Source organism: Dromiciops gliroides, chromosome 1 (genome assembly GCF_019393635.1).
Source record: "Dromiciops gliroides isolate mDroGli1 chromosome 1, mDroGli1.pri, whole genome shotgun sequence".
NCBI lineage: Eukaryota > Metazoa > Chordata > Mammalia > Microbiotheria > Microbiotheriidae > Dromiciops > Dromiciops gliroides.
The window spans coordinates 677,211,646-677,232,116 of NC_057861.1; the positions used below are offsets into that span (position 1 = coordinate 677,211,646).

At 37.2% G+C, this 20,471-nt stretch overlaps 1 protein-coding gene across 5 annotated transcripts in view; it reads left to right on the forward strand.

The window, feature by feature from the left end:
* Positions 1–20,471, forward strand: part of DOCK3 (dedicator of cytokinesis 3) — a 529,377-nt gene that overhangs the window by 300,872 nt on the left and 208,034 nt on the right. For all 5 annotated transcript variants that reach the window (XM_043985259.1, XM_043985293.1, XM_043985275.1 and 2 more), the window contains exons 6-7: positions 5,052–5,200; positions 14,772–14,856. In XM_043985259.1, coding sequence (XP_043841194.1) covers positions 5,052–5,200; positions 14,772–14,856 — 234 coding nt within the window. The remainder of the gene's footprint in view (positions 1–5,051; positions 5,201–14,771; positions 14,857–20,471) is intronic.

Genomic DNA, 20,471 nt, shown 5'->3' on the forward strand with positions numbered 1-20,471 from the left:
CTGGGCAAGTCACTTAACCCCAATAGCCTCACCCAAAAAAAAAGAAAGAAGAAAAAAAAATAGAAACATCTCTGAACCAAGCACAGATCCCTAGGGTGCTCCCCTGAAGACATCCCCCCCCCGCCATTCATCTATTTAACAACCTTTCTTTGAGTACAGCCATTTAGCCAGTTAAGAATTTATCCATATTATCCATAGCTCTACATTTTCTCCACAAGGTTAGAATTAAATACTTTATCAAAAGTTTTTCTAAAATCTAGATAAACTACATCCACAGTCCTCATCTACCAGTTTAATAATCCCATCAGAAAATGAAATGATTAGTCTGATATCAATCAACAAACATTTATTAAGCATCTACCATGTGCCAGGCACTGTGTTAAGTACTGGTATTACAAATAAAGGACTGAAGCAATTCTTACTCTCAATTTGTTCCTTTTTATTTCTATTGTCTATTATCTTTTTTAAATCTCAATGGCTTTTATTCTGTTTTATCCTTTTCTTCCATTCCTAAAATTTTAACATCATTTCAATGATCCATTCTAGAATATTCCCACGAGTCAAAGTCAAGCCCACTGGCCTCTGCTTTATAAATTCTGTTCTCTTCTCTTTTTTACATTACCCCTTAACAGCCTTTCCCTTGATCACTCAAGTATCATTGTCATTCTTTTTCAAGTAATGAGGTTTTTTAAAATTAATCTGTCCTTCTCACTAGCTCTTCCCTCATTGAGCAAATTAAAAACAAAAATATATCAATATCTATATATCTACATGGTCAAGCAAAAGGAATTCCCATTTAACCACGTATGAAAATGTAAATCACTTCATGCGTTTTAAGTTCATTGATTCTGGCAAAAATATAAGTGGCATGTTATATATCCATTCTTTAGGACTTATGGTTTATTATTGCATTGATCGGATTTCTAAAGTCTTTAAAGTTGTTTTCTCCATAACATTGTTATCATTATATAAATTGTTCTGGTTCTTCTCACTTCATTCTGCATCATTTCATTTAAGTCTTCACCATTTATGTTGAAATTGTCCATTTCATATATTGTAATAATATTCCATTATAACTATATACCACAAATTATTTAGCCATTCCTTAATAGAAGGATACCAACTTAGTTTCCAATTTAGGAATACAAATGAAGAGCTGCTATCTTTTTGGACACATACATCCTTTTCATCATTCTTTGGCCCAATAGCTGAGTCAAAGGGTATATGCAGTTTAGTAACCTTCTGGGAATAGTTCCAAATTTCTTTCCAGAATGCCCAGACCAATTTACAGTTCTACTAATAGTATGCCATCATTTGTCATTTCCCTCTTTTGTAATCTTTACCATTTTCATAGGTATGATGTAGAACCTCAAAGTAGGTTTTTTTGGGGTTGTTGTTGTTTTTTTTTAGTGAGGCAATTGGGGTTAAGTGACTTGCCCAGGGTCACACAGCTAGTAAGTGTTAAGTGTCTGAGGCCGGATTTGAACTCAGGACCTCCTGAGTCCAGGGCCAGTGCTCTATCCACTGTGCCATCTAGCTGCCCTCAAGTAGTTTTAATTTGCATTTCTATAATTATTAGTGATTTAGAGGCATTTTCCGATTGTCAATAGCTTGAATTTCTTCCTTTAATAACTGCTTGGTCACATCCTTTAACTGTTGATCTATTAGGGAATGTCTCTTAATCTTGTAAATTTGAATCTGGTCTTTATGTATTTTGGAAATGAGACCTTCATCAGAGGAACTTATTGCAAAGGATTTTTCCCAATCACTTATTTCCCTTCTAATTTTTACTGATTTAGATTTGTACAAAAACTTTTAAGATTTTGTATAACCAGAACTGTCTATTTTTATCTTGTGTGATCCTATAACATGTTTAATCATAATTTCCCCCTACCTCATAGATCTGAAAGTTAATGTTTTCATTCTGCTAATTTATAATATGACCTTATATACCTAGGTAATATATCCATTTGGCACTTACCTTGGTATATTGTGTAAGGTGTTGGTCGAAATCTAATCACTGCTTTGTCCAGTTTTCCCAGCAAAATTTTCAAATAGTGAGTCTTTCTTTCCTCCAGCACCTGTGGACTTTGGGTTTATTGTGTCTGTTTGCTTCTGTATTTTGTGTACCTTTCTCTTTTTTAAGCATTACAAAATCTTTTTAATAATTGCTGCTTTGTAATACAGTTTGAGATCTGGTACTGATAGAACTCAGCCTATTCTTGATGAAGTCATGCTGGCTCATTGTAATCTTGTCTTTCCTTTCTAAAATTGTACCAACATCATCTTGATGATCCATTCTAGAATCTTCCCTAGAGTCAACAGGCCTCTGGTTTATGAATTCTGTTCTGTTCTCTTCTTTGGCATCAATCCTTTAAAAACCTTTCTTCTTGGTGCCATTTTCCTTGATCATTCAGATATCACTGCCAGGGGTTCAACAGTCACATCTGCTGGTACTTTCAGTACCTAAAGATGTTGTTCATCTGGGTCACCTGAATTCATAAAGTGCAGCAAGGAGCTCTTTTACTATTTCCTTCATTGTCTTGGCTGTCAATCACCTATTGGTCACTTCAAATACAGGGGGAGTTTTTTGTTTGTTTGTTTTCCTGAACTTCTCTTCCAGAACTTAGCATTCCTGAGGCTATTTTCACAGTATCATGCCATGCTCTTATATTCTTGCTGTTAGCTGGCCTTGCTTCTATCTCCTGAGATACATTTCATTTTTTCTTAATGCAAGTTGTTTAGTCAGTGAGTCCTCTGTGTATCCACAGCAGGCTTTTCAGACAAATCTCATTTTTCTCCAAATTGGAATCATCTCCTCTGAACTTCTATCTGAGAACTTCCTTTTCAGAAGTTCTCAATGGCTATACAAAAGAAAAAGGACAGGTATGAGAGGGTGTCTATGGAGAAGCATTGTATGTTAAGAATATTCCTGAAGAAATGCAGGAGTCAGAAGAAGGAAATATGATGAAAAACATTTGATTCTTGAAGATATCCCATCCCTCCTAGTCTGACTTTCCTGATAACATTTTAGTCCTACCTTTTCTCTAAATTCTTTGAAATTTATTTTCCCAAAATCTGGAGTGCATGACATATAAGGTCCAGATTTCCTCTTCTTCTCTATCACAAATTCTTAGAAGGAGGGGTCACTTCCCTCTCCACCACTACCCAACTCCCAAGGTTCCTATCATTTCCGCTCTTGCAGTCAGTTCCTTCATAGTTATGAGAATCAGATCCAGAATAGAATTCCTTCTTATTGATTTCTCTACCTTTTGAAGGATGAAATTGTGACTAAGGCAAGTCAAGAAGTTATTAATTGCTCTGCTTCCGACAAAGAGAGACTGACAGAGACAGAGACAAAGGAGGGGGAAAGAAGGTAAAGGGGGGAGAGAGAGGGAAGGAGAGACAGCTACAGACAGACAGAGCTCCAGCAGATATCTAAATAATTATAACCTTGAGATCTTGTTAGACTGCTCACCTATTTTCTCTTTTTGTCCAGATGGCTGTAGTAAATTGCAATAACAAAATCACTTCTGTTTCTCCCTTCATTAACTTTCATTTAAACTCTTTCCATCATTTCCTCCCTCTCCTTAAGTTTCTTCACATAAATATATTTTCTTAACATACAATGCTCCTCCACCACACTCCTCTTTCTTTTTATACCCATCAAGAACCTTTACAAAGGAAGTATTAAGATAGAAGTTTTAGTTTATTAATGTCAATGCTTATTTTTAAAATTGCATTTATTTCCAATGAAGAAAAATATGGGGCACTCTGACTTCTAGATTTAGTTTGTAAACATATATAATTCCATATTTTAAATCCTGACTCATTATTCAGTTGTCATACCATGAGAAATTCTCTAGGTACGAGATGGCACTAAAATTTAAATAAAAGTAACATTACAGATGGGCAGGTAGGTGGCACAGTGGTTTGAGTGCTGGACCTGAAGTCAGGAAAACGAGTTCAAATCCAGCCTCAGACACTTACTAGTTGTATGACCCTGGGCTAGTCATTTATGCCTGTTTGTCTCAGTTTCCTCATCTGTAAAATGAGCTGGAGAAGGAAATGACAAATCACTCCAATATTTAAGCCAAGAAAACCACAAATGGGGACACAAAAAGTTGGACATTACTAAAAAACAATTGGGCAACCAAAATATTACAGTTGTTCCCAATAAATTGTATGAAAATGTTTCCATTTTATTCTTATGAAGGTGGCACTTATAATTAGTCATCAAGAATAGAAGTGAAGGAGTAAATTTGATCCTAGGAGGAAGAGTTTGAAAGATCTAATGCTAAAAATACTTAGAAAATCTATTTAGAAAGCTAGATGAGTTTTGGAAACCTACACTGAATTTAATGGTAATAATGTTGACCATAGGTCTTTATGCATTAGATCAATGACCCTCCCACCCCTTACACCTCTCAACACTTGAAATTTACAATAGTTCTTTTAAACCAAATTTTTTATTTTTACCAATATTTACCAAAACTACTTACGCCATGCCACAGATTTCAATAGGCATCTAAGGCTATAAAAACCTATTCTGTAAGCAGTTTGCAGGAGCTGTTTTCAGGGAACTAACTAAGCTGGAGGCTCCCATCTATTATTTTTTTAAATTTCTGATTATGCTGTAATGGTTTTGTTTTGTCTCAAAGTGAAATAAGCCCAAATAGGGTCACAGAAAATAAAACCAAAAAACTTTAAAATAAACCAAAAATAAGGGCCTAGCTACTGAACTAGCTAAACAATCAGGAAATGGATGCATTGTAAAATTGCATTATTTTAATTTTCTAGGCACATTTTAGTGATATATTTTTAAACTTATGAATATGTTTATGAGACCTATGCAAATGAGAAATTAACAAAGTTTTTTTAGGCTGTATGGAAAAGGGGCAAATAAACAGTTTTATTCTTTGAATCGCTGTTTTTATGGATCAGAGAAATGAGTTGTGTTTTGTAATTTTAATTTGATTCCTCTTTGTCTTTTTTTCAATCCCTATCCCTATTCCTCTTTTCTCTCCCTAACACCAAAAATCCCCATACAGAAACACAAAGTAGATCTTTTCTACAAATTACGTCATGTAATGAATGAACTTATTGACCTTCGGAGGCAGCTGCTCTCAGGTCACCTTACTCAGGATCAGGTGCGAGAGGTCAAGAGACACATCACAGTGCGCTTGGACTGGGGAAATGAGTAAGTATGATTTCTACTTCAACCCTTTCTCCAAGTATCCAGATGTCTTTGAGTTTGCTTCTTTAGTTGAAGAATGACTCTTTTTGACACTGAATGTTTTGCTGTCTTTAATACTGTTATCCTAGCTGTGTGACCCTGGGCAAGTCACTTAACCTTGTTTGCCTCAGTTTCCACATCTATAACATGAGCTGGAGAAGGAAATGGCAATGCACTCCAGTATCTTTGCCCCAAAAAAACCCCAAAACAAAAAATCTGGCTCATAAAGAGTCAGACACAACAGAAAAATGACTGAACAAAAAAATACTAAGTGAAACAGCTGAGGTAAAAAGAAAGGGAGAGGCCCCTAGACCTAGACTAAGGAAGACCTGTAAGACAAGTCACTTAATCTCTGTTTGACTCAGTTTCCTCATATATAAAATGGGAATAATAATAGCCCCCACCTCCCAGGGTTGTTGTGAGAATCAAATGAGATCATAATTGTAAGGCACTTAGGGGCAGCTAGGTGGTGAAGTGGATATAACCCTGGATTCAGAAGGACCTGAGTTCAAATCCGGCCTCACATTTGACACTGTGTGACCCTGGGCAAGTCACTTAACCCTCATTGCCCAGCCTCCCCAAAAATTGTAAGGCACTTAGCTAAGTGTCTGAACAAAAGTAAGTGCTACATAAATGTTATCTATTATTAATTGGGTGACCCCAGGCTAATTATTTAACCCTTTTGCCTCAATTTCTTCATTTGTAAAATGGAGATAATGATAGCATCTGCCATGTCTCACGGTTGTGGTGTGGAAAAAATGAGATAAATGGAAAGCACTTTGCAAACCTTCAAGTACCATGTCAATTACATATAAGGAATACTTATCGTTTTTTATCTATATTACATGATAGTTCAGAATGTTTAAATCTACAGCTGCTTTAATGGGTATGAGTATAAAGGAATTTCACAAATAGGTTTCTGTGCTGCCAAATAGCCTTTGTCATGTTCTGTTTTTAAGTGTCATTTATTTGTGTAGCAGTTGCAGAGATTTACTAGCGATGTTATTAAACCAGGTAAAATCTGAGGCTTTGGGATAGAAAGACTGACTATACCAGGACTTGGAACCTTCTCCTTTTATTTTTCCGTTGATCTTGTAATCCATGTACTTCTCTTTTAAATCACCCACTGGAGAAGAGTGTCTTTATGAGGGAAATGGGGAGCAATGAGGGTTGGAGGGGATTTGATTGGAAATTAATATGTGAGTAATTATCTCAAGTGAAAACCAATCCAATCTAAGCCAGCTTGTGAATTCTATGTATGTGATGCTTGCCCTAGTCAGGGCTCATGAGCTATAGATCTGAATGGTATGTACTTTCTCATAATATTTCCCGAAGGAAATACACATTAAATGTACAAAATAGTAAATAATGACTTTTCCACGCTACACCAGGCCAATCCTATTAATGTGGAGTTCTGTTTTATTAGACAATTTTGAGATTATATTGGCTAAAGAAGACCGTGAAGAGAGGATCAAACAAAATTTCCTTAAGGATTAAGGTAGACATAGTTAATTGGCATAATCATTTTCACTATTTCAAGTAGAAGACAGGACATGGAAGAAAATCCTCCCAAATGTCTTGTTACTTTGATCTGTGTCTCTCCAAGTGGAAGTCATATTTGAAGGTAACAGTTCATTCCCTTAATTTCTAAAATAATACCATGTGTGTCAACTCATAAACTAACTTGAAGAAATCATATAGAGTAGGAAGGACTAGAGTATTTTAAATAATTTATGTATCATGGGATGAATGCCATCCAGTACCTATGTGTGAATCGTTTTCGTCTGAGTCCAATGATGTAACTCATAAAGAAACTCGCAGACCAGTTTCTGCTGCTCTGAACACTAGAAGGTCATGGCTTTCTCTCCTCTCCCTGTGTCTACTTGGAAACAGGAACAGAAGCCACATAAGATAAAGGGATGTTGTCTTTACACTGTGGCACACTCTTCCTCTTTTCCCTTCCTGTTTTCCTTCCTTTGCTTTCTCCATGTGGACTTCCTTTGAGATGGCCCACAAGGTGGCAGAGATGGATGCTGGGCTACCTTGAGAGTGAGCCAACCCAGGGAAACCAGCAAATAGTTTAACATGCAATAGGCAAAGAAGAGCAAAACGGAGGAATGTATATGAACCCATGAGCTCACCTTATGTACAGTTTTTGTTCTTAAAAAGTGGGTATGTGGGGCAGCTAGGTGGCACAGTGGATAAAGCACTAGCCCTGGATTCAGGAGGACCTGAGTTCAAAGTCAGCCTCAGACACTTGACACTTACTAACTGTGTGACCCTGGACAAGTCACTTAACCCCCATTGCCCCACCAAAATAATAATAATAAATTAAAAACCAATAAATGTCTTTTTTAAAGAGTGGGTATGACACTTAACTCAGTAGTAACAAAATTTCTATGTGTTTTGCCTGAATTTCTGAACTTTTTGTTTTCATCTTTGTATTTCATCATTTTATTGATTCCCTTTTCTTTTTTTTTTGTAATCTCTATGACTACCTAGTATCTCACCAGCTCACCCTCACTCTTTGCCTCCGACAAAACAGATTCTCACATGAATGTCTTATTCTTTTTTTTTTTTTTTTTAGTGAGGCAATTGGGGTTAAGTGACTTGCCCAGGGCCACACAGCTAGTAAGTGTTAAGTGTCTGAGGCCGGATTTGAACCCAGGTACTCCTGATTCCAGGGCTGGTGCTCTATCCACTGCGCCACCTAGCTGCCCATGAATGTCTTATTCTGAAGTGTCACAATCTCAGAGAGAGCAGGGAATGGTTCATTTGAATCTCTAGCACTTAACACAGGGCCTAGCACATGATGGGCATTTAGCAAGTGCTTGCTGATTAATTGATTTCTGCTGTCCAGTCCATTACACAATTCCCTAGAGGTGAGAGACATGGAAGGCATGATTGATGACTCAACTTTAATTCTTTGGAGATTTGCCACTATTATAGCATCACTGGAAGAATATTGTTATTTAAAAGCTGGGCCTTCATCTCAAGGATACCTTTGGTGGAATTAAAAGCATTGATCCAAAATATTCTGATTTTTACCCATGGAGCTCCTGTCTGATCTCATAGGTGGTACTTTGGAGGTCCCAAAGAGGCAAAGACTTTATCTAGCACCTTTGCAGTATTGGAAAAACAATGGCAGATAGGGGATCCTGTTGGCCAATTTAAATTACTGATAACAAACATTCTTTAATAACTTTATGGAATCTAAGTCCGTCCTCTTCTACCGCAAAGGGTAAAATTTTCAAAAGCAAAATCAATGGTTTCCAAGGAACAAATAAATTATAACTGCTTTGCCCTGTCTTTTTTCATTCTTCCCATCAATACATGTGAAGATAAGAAAATCTGTAAAACCTGGATTTTCCGTTTAACTTATGGTAAAATTGTCAGTTAGTCAACAAGCATTTATTAAGTACTTACTATTTTTTTAGTTACTATGCTGAGCTCTGGGGATTTAAAGAAAGGCAAAAACATAAACCCTGTGAGTAAGTAACTCATGTTCTAATGGTAGAAACAACTATGTGGATTCAATATTCATTCAGAGACAATGGAAGGTAATATCAAAAGGAAAGTTACTAGCAATCACAGGAAGTAGGAAAGGGATTTGAGGTGAGTCTTGAAGGAAGCCCAGAGATGTCAGTACATGAAAATCAAAATGGACCAAATGCCAGATATCAGGGGCAGCCAGTGAAAAGGCACAAATGAGAGATGGAGTATCACATGTGAAGAGAAGCAATGAGGCCATTGTTCCAGGGTCTTGGATGTATAGGGGAGAGAAAAGTACAAGAAGCCTGGAAAGTTAGGAAGGCGCCAGGCTTTTAAGGGCTTTAAATGCCAAACAGAATTATTTTTGTGGGGTTTTTGCGGGGCAGTGAGGGTTAAGTGACTTGCCCAGGGTCACACAGCTAGTAAGTGTCAAGTGTCTGAGGCCGGATTTGAACTCAGGTCCTCCTGAATCCATGACCAGTGCTTTAAACACTGTGCCACCTAGCTGCCCCCACAGAATTGTATTTTTGATCCTAGGGGTAATAGAGAGCCACTAGTTCTATTTGGGGCTTATTGAGTTTGAGATATCCAAAAGGCAGTTGGTGATATGAGACTGGAGCTCAGGAGACAGAGTAGGGTTGGATATATAATCTAGGAATCATTTGCAGAGAGATGATAATTGAATCCATTGGAATCCTAGGAGATCATGTTTACTGGGCATGGCCTAGAGAACAATCCAGCAAAGGAAACTGAGAAGAAGTAGTCATACAGGCAGGACAAGAATCAGGAGAGGGCAATGTCATGAAAACCTAGAGGAAAGTATCCAGGAGGCAGTGATCAACAGCGGCACAGACTATGGAGAGAGAAGAGGGAAGGAGATGATAGATAGATAGATAGATAGATAGATAGATAGATAGATAGATAGATAGATAGATAGATAGATAGATAGATAGATAGATAGATAGACAGATAGACAGACAGACAGATAGATAGATAGATAGATAGATAGATAGATAGATAGATAGATAGATAGACAGACAGACAGATAGATAGACAGACAGACAGAGAGATACATAGATAAGTAGGTAGATGCACAGATATATATGTACATATATATGAGAACCTTAGAAAAAAATATTAAATGCTCAAATTCCCTGAAACCAATTTGCAGGTATTGCCCATGCTATATCTATTTTTGTATCACAGTGTAGAAGAACTATAGCTTCCACTTTAACTCCAGCCACAAAAGTTTGCTGCTATTGCATATTTTGAATTTATGTATTGCCATTCCTGTAAATCAGCCTTATAAATAAGTCAGCCCCCACACATTTCTGGCAGTGATAGCAGAATGTCCAAGGAAATAGTCTTTCCCACTCACCCTGCACAAACAGTAGGTGAGCAACTATTTGCAGGCACTGACTTGGCTTTTTATAAGTACTATTCTCATTTCCCAGCTGGGGGAGCCAAGGCATGACCAGTTTGTTTCCATTCCCAACTGGTGACAGTTCTGAGTTTTAGTCTAAAGTTTCATCTGCTAAAATGCCCTGTCATTAGAGCTGGTTTCCACAAATCTCTCATAAAAGCATCCAGAGATGAAATTTGTTTTGGCTTCTTGAGTAATAATATTGGAGCCAGGGACATGTTCTGTCATTGAAGAGTTCTTGAATGAACCTTTACCATCTCTGGAATTTAATACCACTTTTACAGGTGATCTTCAAGGAAGATTTCTCTATGTATGTTTTCTTTTTCTATGCAACCTTTCTTATCATCAAGGGACAGTTATCAGACAATATTGAATATGGCTCTTTGAACAGACATGAATTTGAGATGACTCAAAGGAAAAAAGCATTTCTTGTCATCACAAAATGTATAAGCTAAGATAAAAACCTTAGTTTATATTCATGTGTATAACAGGACATTGACAAGGGATGAGCCACTAACTTGCTCTTCTTTGGACTCTAACCTAACTCCAAGAGTGTACTATCTAGCAGGAGAAAGGAAAAAATCCTGATTATAGTGATGATTGTCATGATACTGGATATAGAAAACTTTGAGGAGCTCTAGAACTTTCATTATTGGGCTATGTGTGCCATAATATTCAATTCCAGAAATGGTGAAGATTAGTTTTAGAACTCTTCAGTCATAAAGTGAATCCTTGGCTCCAGTATTGTTATTACAACTGATTTCAAGGACCATTATACACTGCATCAACAAAGCATCCCCTCCAATATTCTGATTCAAGTCATGCTAGAATCTTGGCTTCCTGATTATTGCAATCAGATGTTTCCAAGTTTGTGCTTTATGCCATCCCATAATTGAAGAATGTGAAATAAAACTCTTCTAAAAATTCAGATGGTCTTCAAAGCAAGAAAGTGATTGAATGAGAATATTGCTGTATTTTTGTTGTTCCATTGAAGTATTACTGACTTAGAACATGTTTTTTGAAGCCACTGGTATAAAGTTATTTCAAAGAAATCAAGAGCAGCAGATTAAAGGAGTGGAGTGTGGTCCACAGTTGCTCTGAGAATTAGATCCCAGAGGTAGAGAATCAGAATCTATAATCAACCATTTCATTTAAATGTGTTGAGGGAACTCAACATTGAGACTGGCTCTTGTCTCTTCTTTAAAATAATTTGCCTTACTTTCAATTTCATTTTGCCAATAACTTTATAAGGCAATAATAATAATAATAATAATAACAAAATATTGTCTTTTTTTAGAACTTTAAGGTTGGCAAGGCACTTTCCTTATAACAATCCTGAAAAGCATAAAGTGCAAGTTTTAATACTGCATTTTACAGAGAAGAGTGAAAAAGGACTCAGTGAAAAAATTACTTTCCCACAGACTCTAAGTTTCTTGTAGTTTTTAACTAGTGTATAACTAGTTACAATTAAGACAAGAACCATGGTTGTCTTGATTTACAAGTTTGATATGCTATTTATACTATACTATGCCTCATCTCTGTTTTTGAGGCTAATAGTAGGCTATTGCCCATTTTGCCACAAAAATATCACTAATAAATTCTGTACTTAGGGGAACACATAGGCACCTTTTCAAATAAGTGAGAGGTATTTCTGCACAGAAAGAATCTGTAGAATTAGAAATGCTAATATCAGTTAAAAGTAGACTGAAATGTTTTGTTCTTCTTAGTAATATCCTATCACACAGTGTTAGCAACACTGACTGGTTGGCATTAGTGTTGGTGTTAACCTTTAGCAACCTGATGATGCATGAATTCCTCAGGATAAATTTGATAGGGATAAAAATACCTTCCATCTCCCATGATTTCCTTATACAATAATTAGTAAAGTTCACTGTGTCATCCAGTTGTTAATGAATTGTATGATAAGAACAGTGGAAAGTTCCTCCTCATAATATTATTCATCGAATTCAGTTTATTTCTTTGTTAAACTCCTGCTAGCACCAGGCCATCCATTATAAGGAAGAGAGAGGAAATATATGAGAGCACCTGGCCCCAAGAAGTGTACAATCTTATTGGACAGATAAGAATGCATGCTTCTCCCTCCATAATCAATGTCTTCTTTCTGCTCATCCTATCAACTGTAAGACCTACCAGTTCTTTACCACCTTCCCTGGGTCCCTGTTTATGAAAAAGCATTTCCATATAAGGACAGGGCGGTCAAATCATTTGCATGATTAATTTATGTGAATTTAACTTTACAGCTGCAACAGAGAAAAAGAAAGAGATAACAGATTAACTATCCTACGGCCATTCTCCACTAGGAGTGTATGTCCCAGAATGTGGTGGGAGGAAATGAGAAACATTCCGGCCACCTCCACTACACTGTGTGATTCCAGGGTCTCCTCTTCATCCTATTTAAAGGCTTTCTATTCATTCAGACAGTCTAGGGCAGCTGGGAATGCTGGATTTGGAGTCAGGAAGACTTGAGTTTAAATCCTGCTTCAGACACCTGGGCCATTTACAAACTCTCTCAGACAGCCTCAGTTTCCTCATCTGTAAAATGAAGATAATAAAACCACCTATTTCACAGGAGTGTCGGAAGGATCAAATGAGATAAAATTTGTAAGGTGCTCTGCAAAACACCAAGCTTTTGTAAGCATTAGCTTTAACTAACCTTTTAATCTGCTTAGTCTAGGAGAGGGGAGGTATCCTTAGGTGGCCTACCTAGCATCCCTGGTTGGCTAGAAAGCCCCTCCCTTTGACTTTTGTTCTTTCTTGCCTCCTGGTAAAACAGGAAGAAGAAACAAATATATGATGATGTAACCACTTTCAAATGCCATCACATTTATGTGTGAAACCTTTGCAAGAGTATTTTTCCTGGGGTCATCAGTTTTTCTTACATCTAAATCTTTACTAATTTTTTCCCTTTGGGGAGCTATCTTGGTTCCCCTTATCTACTGATCAATAGCTTAGCTGTGTCCCCCATGAAAAATAAAATTTTCATTCAGTTGTTTTCATAGCAGTTCTAAATCACTAATAATTAGAGAAATGCAAATAATACTACTCTGAGGTACCACTTCACTTACATACACACACACACACACACACACACACACACAGATTGGCTAATATGACAGAAAAGGAATATGACAAATGCTAAAGGGATGTGGGAAGATAGTTCTAATGCATTGTTGGTGGAACTGTGAATTAGCCCCACTATTTCTATGCCGAAAAAGCCATTCAACTATGTTTATCCTTTGACCCTGCAATACTGCTACTAAGTCTACACCCCAAGGAGATCAGAGAAAAAGGAAAAGGATTTATAGCAACTCTTTTTGTAGTGGCAAATAACTGAAAACTGAGGAGATGCCCTTCAACTGGGGCATGACCAAACAAGTGATGGTCTATGAATGTGCTGTAAGAAACAATGAACGGGATGGTTTCAGAAATAACAAGGAAGACTTATATGAACCAATGCAAAGTGAAGTGAACAGAACCAGGAAAACAATTTGCACAGTAACAGCAATATTGTAAACATGATTAACCATGAAAAACTTAATAACACTGACCAATACAATGACCCACAACAGTTCCAAAGGACTCATGATGAAGAATGCTGCCCACCTCCCGATAGAAAACTGATTGAATCAGAGTGCAGAGTGGAGCATACTTTTTTTTCTTTGTTTCTTTTTCTTGGCTTTATCTTTTTTTCCAGAACATGGCTAATGCAGAAATATGTATTACAAGACTTCACATATGTAATGGGTATTATATTCCTTGCCTATTTGAGGAGTGGGAGAGGAGTGGGAAGAGGGAGAGGATTTGGAACTACAAATAAGATAAAACTGGGAAAAAAGACACCATACTTATGGGTGATTTTCCAAAGGTAGCTTTGACTACATGCAATTTTCACCCTTGTGCTGACTTTAGAACCTAACCTACCCTGCAAAAACGGGATCCTACTGTAGTCATTTTCAGTGCAGATTTTCTGAAAATACCAAAGCTACATATGGCTAAGTGTCTGTGAGGGAATTTTTGCCAATATTAATGCAAATAAATTGAAAATGAATTAAGATCCTCTAAAACCTCCATATTGGTTTAACACCTTTAGGTAGTATTCTTAACATGTTTCACTTTGTGACAGATTAACTTGGTCCTTCTGCAGTCTTCTTATCTGGTGAATTATCTTATGCATAGCCTAGCCAAGTCAATAGTTTATAAGAGTAAGAAAAAGGAAAGCTAAAGTGAACTACTGATTACTAGCCTGCTACAAATTCACTCTTAAGACACTCAAGGAATCTGCTATAAAAATGTCATCAGATGAATAATTAAACTTAAATTACAAGGAAAAATAGAAGTACTCAGTTGCTGACATTTTATCAGTCACAAAATCCCTGACCTCATTTACTGAGCAAGCAAGCAAGGACTCACTCCTAAAATTCAGAGGCAAATTCAACTCAGCATTGTCAACAAGAAGTTTGAACCTTGAGGCCTCAAGGGTCATAGCATGTGGAGTCCTTTGTGTGACCACAAAAAGTTGGTAGATAGATTTGGGGATATATTATGTGTTTCTTTAATAGTTTTAAGAATTTAATAATTCTTTAACTCTCTCTTTAATAGGCATTTGGGCCTGGACCTAGTTCCTCGAAAGGACTTTGAAGTGGTGGATTCTGATCAGATTAGTGTCTCCGATCTCTATAAAATGGTAAGAAATCTAAGGGAAGGGGGCAGCTAGGTGGCACAGTGGATAGAGCACCAGCCCTGGAGTCAGGAGGACCTGAGTTCAAATATGACCTCAGACACTTAACACATACTAGCTGTGTGACCCTAGGCAAGTCACTTAACCCCAATTGCCTCACTTTTTTAAAAAATTAAGTCTAAGGGAAGATATATTATTCTAAGGCATTCTAGAGGTGCTGATTGAGGGCACTTGAGACCTAGGGAACCACTTGGGCAAAGGCCTGGAGGCCTGGAAACAAAATGTCACATATATAGTATGATTGAAACAGAGAAATAAGACCAAAATTGTAAGCAGGCAAGAGGCAGATTGTGGAGGATTAAGATTTTCTGTATTTTATTATAAAAGCAATGAGTAAACATTGAAATTTGGGGGTAAGAGAATGAATTTGTCAGATCTGTGTTTTAGGAATACTTATTTGGCAGCTCTCTGGAAGAAGTATTGGAAACAGGGAAAGGCTATAAATGAGAAGAGCAGTTGGAAAACTATTATAGTCATCATAGGGGGCGGCTAGGTGGCGCAGTGGATAAAGCACCGGCCCTGGATTCAGGAGTTCCTGAGTTCAAATCCGGCCTCAGACACTTGACACTTACCAGCTGTGTGAACCTGGGCAAGTCACTTAGCCCCCACTGCCCCACAAAAAAAAAACAAAAACAAACAAACAAAAAAAACTATTATAGTGTCTAGGTGACAGGTAATGTGGGCCTGGACTGAGGTAGAAAATGAGTAAGTCAGGGCAACTGGGTGGCACAGTGGATAAATCACTGGCCCTGGATTCAGGAGGACCCGAGTTCAAATCCAGCCTCAGACATTTGACACTTACTAGCTGTGTGACCCTGGGCAAGGCACTTAACCCTCATTGCCCTACAAAAAAAAAGAATACATAAGAGAAGGGGAATAAGGAGAGCGATGTTTTGCAGGTAGAACAGACAAGACTTGGAAATTTATCAAATATGGGGAGAAGAGCAGGGAAGAGTTAAGAATAACTCCAAGGGGGCAGCTAGGTGGCACAGTGGATAAAGCACCAGCCCTGGATTCAGGAGGACCTGAGTTCAAATCCGACCTCAGACACTTGACACTTACTAGCTATGTGACTGTGGACAAGTCACTTAACCCTCATTGCCCCACCTCCAAAAAAGATAATTTCAAGGCTGTAAAATTTAGTGACTAAAAGGATGCTTGTGCCCTCAACAAAAATAATGATACTTGGTATAAGGATAGGTATGGAAGAAAATAAAAGTTCTATTTTTAATAAGTTGGATTTGAGATCGTTATCCACGTAGAACAGCCTAGCAATCGGTAATGCAGAACAAGAGTTCAGAAGAGAGATCAGAGCTAGATATGATTTGGAGAGTCATCTGCATAGAGATGATCATTGTACCCATGGGAGCTGATCTGGTCACAAAGGAAAACAATGGAGAAAGAAGAGAGCTCTGGACAGATCTTTAAAGGATTCCCATACTTAATGGGTAGGAAAATTAAGATGATCCAGAATATGAGGCTGAGAAGAAATAGTTATACAAATGGGAAGATAACCAAGAGAAACCATGTTACAGAAACCAAGGGAGCAAAGGATGTCCAGGAGGGAGAGCATGGTTGAAATGACAAAAGCTACAGAGAAGCCACCTATAATTAAGACCGAGCAAAGAGCCTGGACTTTTTAGTCATAAAATTGTTGATGGCCCAGGAGAGAAAAGAAGTGACACAATACAGGACCACTTAGCTCCTCTGGTTTCTCCCTCTTATAATCTTCCCATCTACCCTTAGAACTGGTACATTTCCTTCTTTGATCTTCCTCTTTCTCCAGACATAATTATTAAGCCCTTTTTGTTGTACTCATCTCCAGCCTCAACTCATTCTGTTAGCAATCCTAACACCACTATCATAGGTTCTTATTGTGTGACTGTATTCATCCTCAGTCACCTGTCCTGGATCCTTTATACAACTTTTAAACATATTCTGGTTGATGAGTTTCCTAGGCATCTGCATCTGCCTTTTCAGACAGTTCCTCCTCTTCTTCTTCATTAGAATTATTTCCATTTATGTCATTAGAATTCTCCTTAAGTACCAACTTTCCCTATAAAACTTTAGACAATGGGATTTTACCTATTATTTTCCCAAATGCTCTCAATTATTGTCCTCAAGTCTAGTGGGTATTATTTTATATTTTACCCTCTTCATCAATCAAAAAGATGAAACCTGCCAGTTCTACATTATTGGTCATAATGTAGCCTAGTTCCCTTCATAGCTTCTCTCACCTTTTAAAAAAATGCAAGTATCATTGAGGTACATCTAATAAGGATCCCTGTTTTTGGAATCAAAGAACGTGGGTTCAAATCCTACCTCAGCTACTTTCTACCACTGTGACCTTGGGCAAATCACTTTACCTCCCTGGGCCTCAGTTTCCTCAGCTGTAAAATGATGATAGATTGGACTAAATGACTACCAAGGTCTCTTCCATCTTTAATTCTCTTTATATTAGAGAATAAGGTCAGATTAAGGACCTGACCATACTTCTGTGTGACAGGATAAAAATGGAGATCAAGAGAGTTAGGAGATATGATCACACACAATTTAATAGATTTTGCATGAATTGTTCAGTCAGAATACTTTTTACATTGTCAGCTGAAGTTATTATATTAGCTGTTTTTTTCTAAATTATTTTTCTTTGTCATAAGAGAAGGTTCAATCTGGATAAAGGGAAAGGGCTCCCAGAAATTACTATGATTTAAAAACATAAGACATCAGTAAAAATTTCAAGACAAAAAGAAAAGCAGAAAAAAGTTTACAATCCTTAATTTCCAATGGCGCATTCATGGAAAGCCCACCTAAAACCTCCCCATAACATACCTCCATGCTAATCCAAAAAGCTTACTGCTCTTAGACCTCCTATTTCTCAGGTAGCCTCTTACTGCATATGCAGATAAAGAGTTAAGTTTACTGTGGTACACTTTCAGCCATTCTATTCCCCCTGTGATTCCAGCTTTCCATTGTCTCTTATCTTTTATCCACTGTCTTTGAGCAATAGCTATAGTTCTCCTTGCCATCATTCTTTTCCAAGGCAACAAACAAAGAAAGTTAAAAAGCATTTATTAGGCACCTACCATATTTAAGACACCTTGCTAAGCACTGAGGGTACAAGGAAAGGCACAACAGTCCCTGCCCTCAAGACATTTATAATCCCATTGCAGAGACAATCTACATACAACTAAGTACAAATAAGCTATATACCAGAAAAATTATAGATAATCATAACAGGAAGGCAATAGTATTAAGAGAAGAGACTTCTCACAGAAGGTGGGATTTTTTAGTTGAGACTCAAAGGAAGGCAGGAATGGGGGACAGCCTGTGAAAATGTAAGAAGTCAAAAGATAACAATGTCTTGCATGGGAACATCAAGGAAGCCAGTGTCTTTGGATCATAGGGCACATGAAAGGGAGTAAGGTGTAAGAAGATTAGAAAGGTTAGAAGGGTCAAATTATGAAGGTCTTTAAGAGCAAAACAGAGGATTTTATTAAATAAAGGACTATCAGAGTTCATGGACATGAAATGGAATACTTGTAGGTGATGGCAAGATCCAGGGTGTGGCCAGCTGTATAGTAGCTGAAGTGAGGAACTGGGAAGTACAGGTGTTTGAGGAGACTATAAATGTGTATGTTATAGTTGCCTAGTATAAGGCAAGTATAAGTATAAGTTGGTGAAGAAAGGCTATGAGCCAGGCACTGAACTCATTGAAAAAGGAAGGAGAGTTTCCTGAAGGTAGGAAGAAAACAGCTACCAGAATCAACTGGTGAATAAATACAGATTGGATGAGAAATATGAATTGTGTGAACCTCAAAAGGAAGAGAGGTTACTGAATAATGGTAGTAGAGAGAGACTCTGGGAGGCTGAAAAAAACTGTCATGCTTTAGATGAAAGAGAAAAAAAAATAGGAATAGCAAAAATAAGCTCCAGATGGCTGTACTACTTGTTTATAAAAGGTCAGATCATAAACAAGTTAGAGAAGCAAAGAAGAAAATTATTTTTGAAACCATGGATAAAGGAAGCATTCATGACCAAATGGGGGTTAAAGAGGATGACAGAAGTTAAAGTAAACAATTTTTATTACATAAAATGTAAAAGTTTTTACATAAACCAATCCAATTCAGCAAAGATTAGAAGGGGAAATAATTCACTGAAGGGGAAAAAATATTTGCAGAGAGTTTTTCTAGGGAACTGATTAAGATATAATGAAATAAAAGTCATTTCCCAATTGATAAATGGTCAAAGGATATGAACAGGCAGTTCTCAAAGAAAGAAATCCAAGATATCTAAAGCCAAATGGAAAAAATACTCTAGACCACTAATTAGATGAATGAAAATCAAAGCAACTCTAAGGTTTCATTTCACACCCATCAGATTGGCAAAACTTATAAAAGATGACTAATGTTGGAGGGGCTGAAGGGAAACAAGTATATTAATTCACTTATGGAACTGTGAATTACTTCAGTATTTCTGGAAAGTGATTTGGAACCATGCCCAAAAAGTTACCAAACTGTTCATACTGTTTGACCCAGCAATACCACTTACTGAGCATATACCCCCAAAGAGATTAAAGAAAGAGGAAAAGTGCCTATATGTTCAAAAATACTTATAACAGCTCTCTTGCTTTCTTGATGCCAGATCAGAGTAGACATTAGAAGTGACTCCAGTATATTGGAAATTATTCTTCTATAACCCCAGCTAATCAAGATAATCAAGTTATATAGTTCATGGACTAGTAGCGTCCACTTGAGTTGGTTTTGATACCTATTAAAATCTTAACTCCTTGAGTGTTGGGGTTGTCTTGCTTTTGTATTTTTATTTTCAGTGCCTGGAATATAATAGGTACTTAATAAATCCTTGTTGATTTACTGATAACCAGGGTTTTTAAAAATTTTCTGTCTGAATATGTTCTGCCCTCCACCCCACCCTCAACTTGTGACTGTAGTACAGTAGTAATACCTAAAACGTATTAATCATTTCTTTGGGTCACAGTAAATGCTTGTCTGATTATTAGCAGAAAGAATAACATTATTAAATGTCAACACCAAAATTGTTCAATGAAGATAGTAAGATGGCAATTAGTTTTAGAGAGATGAATTAGATGACCTCTTAGGCTCCTTGTGTTATCAGATTAAAGTCAGGACAACTGAGCTTTGGAATCAACAACTGCTAGGATCAATTAAATTCGGCCATCAATTATCAAGAACTTCCTATGTGTCAGGCATGTGATTTTAGGAAAAGCTCCACAGAGGAGGAGAGATTTCCAAATTCAACTTAATGCGTACTTTAAGGTCCTACTGTACTAGACTCTTAGGATAGACACAGTTTATTCAAGATGTGACGCCCAGCCTCATAGTACAGCTCACTCTCTAGCAGAACTTTGAATGGTACGTAGAAGTTCCACAGGCAGAAAGAAGGAAGATGTCTATTCCATAGGAGGAAAATAGCCAAGGCAGGAGAATGCAAGATGTATTCAGGTTGGAGCTAATTAGGAAATTAGGAGAAAATTCAAATATGAAGCTGATTTGGGTTACTGAGTCCTGTCTATCCCTAAATGA